This window comes from Fukomys damarensis, unplaced genomic scaffold, assembly GCF_012274545.1.
Source record: "Fukomys damarensis isolate Sample0158 unplaced genomic scaffold, DMR_v1.0_HiC HiC_scaffold_13, whole genome shotgun sequence".
In the NCBI taxonomy this organism is placed as follows: domain Eukaryota; kingdom Metazoa; phylum Chordata; class Mammalia; order Rodentia; family Bathyergidae; genus Fukomys; species Fukomys damarensis.
This window is the reverse complement of record NW_022900925.1, coordinates 37,006,641-37,008,660: the sequence shown is the minus strand read 5'-3', so window position 1 is coordinate 37,008,660 and position 2,020 is coordinate 37,006,641. Positions and strand designations below refer to the sequence as shown.

Genomic DNA, 2,020 nt, shown 5'->3' with positions numbered 1-2,020 from the left:
TTCCGGGCTGCGCGGCTTGCAGACGAGTTCCCCGAGCTCTCGGAGACCCCGGTATCGCCTGTGAAGTGGGCCGCAGTGTAGGGCTGTGGGGTCGTGGGACCTGGGGCGGGCCAGAGCGTGCCCTAAGCGCATCCGGTCCAAGGTAATGAATCGTGCCACAAATGTGTCTGGAGTCTGTGTGCCAGGCATCGGGGGCGCTCCCTGTGGACGATCGTGCAGGCCCAGGGTTCAAATTCGTACTCTAGCCCAGGACAGCAGCGGTGGGAAAGTATAATGGATCGAGTGTGCTCCAGGGAGCTCCTGGCAGTTTTTGTCGGCTCCCCCCTAGCAAGGCCTACCGGATGTTGACAGCTCCCCTCAAACGAGCCAGGAGGGCAGACCCAGGTTGGACCGTTGAGAAAATAAAAACTGTTTCCACGCCAGTATTTTCATTATTCCTAGTGCTCCAGGGAGTTTGCTTAAAATGCAGAGAAGCAGAAAAGCATGCTCGTTGGCATAATGTTGGGTGAAAGGACTCCAGTAGTCGCAGAAATTTGCCTTCTTTGTACAAACGAATTTTTGTCTCTTTCCACCTTCCCATTTGTGGCGCATTCTTACTTGCTCAAGGAGCAAGCTCGCAGGCGTCCATGTTGTGAGCTGGTACTCCTGGGACCAAATTTATTAAGAATTGAGCTAGGTGTTGGGAAGACGGTAATAAATTAGATGGTCTCTGTTCCCTGGCAAATTTTTAAATTCCAAGAATCAGTATTGTAGATCTGTGCAAACTACATAGGAATACAGATGAGGGAACAGTTTATGCAGAAAATGCCACTGAGGTAATAACTTCTGAAAAGAGCTGGGAAGAAGGGATGAGAGTTCTCCGGAGAAACTCTCAAAATGTATTTCCAGCGCCCGTGTAAGAGACTGTGACGTTTATTATGACCAGTTACACGTTGCTGTTTTCAGGGATAAAGCGCTGCTCTATTTGCCTAGAAATTGTTATCCCAAGAGCAAGATAGAGCTGCTGGCCCCGGGAGCTAGCTGTCAGTTTCTGGTAGGCCTTGTTGGGGTCCCTCTGGTAACACATCACATTCTACTGTCATTATTTTTTTATCAGTCTGAGTAAACGTTTACATGGCACCTGCAAAATGTTTTCCACATAAGACATAGCACAGTTATCATAAGCAAAAACGTACAACTACATTTCTAATATTACTCTAAATAGCCCCAGTAATTTGTTAGTCATTCAATTCTGATCAAACGACCTACAAGAACTAGTTAAAATATGCCAAAGGCTTGATAATGAGTGAGAACAGTAACGTAATTTTACTCAGAAATACCAGTTAAACTACCCTATTCTTTAGGAAAACATTCTTTTATGCTTGCTGAGTTTTGATTCTCTTTTTTTTTCCTTTTTTTCCTTTTTTTTATTTTAGTGTCTCAGATTCATTCTTAAGGAACTGAGAACTTAATCTTCCAAAATGTCAAGTAAGTTTCAATTTTTCTATTTATCAATCTATGTTAATAAGAGACTAATGCCCTAGCAAGTGGGAATTCCAAAATACTCTCATTTTTTTTTTCTTCAAAACAGGACCATTGGTAGTTTTGTTGCATAGTATTATATCTCAGTTGTTTACAAGAAGTTATTTATTTTCTTTCAAACAGAAAGACCATCTTATGCCCCACCTCCCACCCCAGCTCCTGCAACAGTAAGTTTTAATTTTCTTGTTAATGTAATAGCCGAGTCTGGCCTTGATACAAAAACCCAGATGTCTTCCAGTGACAGTCACTCAGTCATCACAGCCACAGGATGACAGATTCAGCCAAAAAAAACAGCACTTCCTACTAAATAAAATAACTCTACATCTTACCTTGAACAAACCCCGACATTTTAAAACCACACTCTGTGAGATTCCAGCCTCCTGTGCTCTGGTTGCTTTTTTCTTACTGAGAAGTAAGTGACAAGTCTAACAGTTCTTTATTCTGAATCTTCGCTATTAAAAGAGTCTCTCAGTTGATATTGAGTGAATGCATTCTGGCG

At 42.9% G+C, this 2,020-nt stretch overlaps 1 protein-coding gene across 2 annotated transcripts in view; it reads left to right on the top strand.

Annotated features, from left to right (window-relative positions):
* The first annotated feature begins 24 nt into the window (after positions 1–24).
* Smarce1 (SWI/SNF related, matrix associated, actin dependent regulator of chromatin, subfamily e, member 1) overlaps positions 25–2,020 on the top strand; it is a 16,211-nt gene continuing 14,215 nt past the window's right edge. For both annotated transcript variants that reach the window (XM_010615047.3, XM_010615046.3), the window contains exons 1-3: positions 25–142; positions 1,416–1,467; positions 1,645–1,688. In XM_010615047.3, the coding sequence (XP_010613349.1) occupies positions 1,461–1,467; positions 1,645–1,688 (51 nt within the window). In that variant the 5' untranslated portion in view covers positions 25–142; positions 1,416–1,460. The remainder of the gene's footprint in view (positions 143–1,415; positions 1,468–1,644; positions 1,689–2,020) is intronic.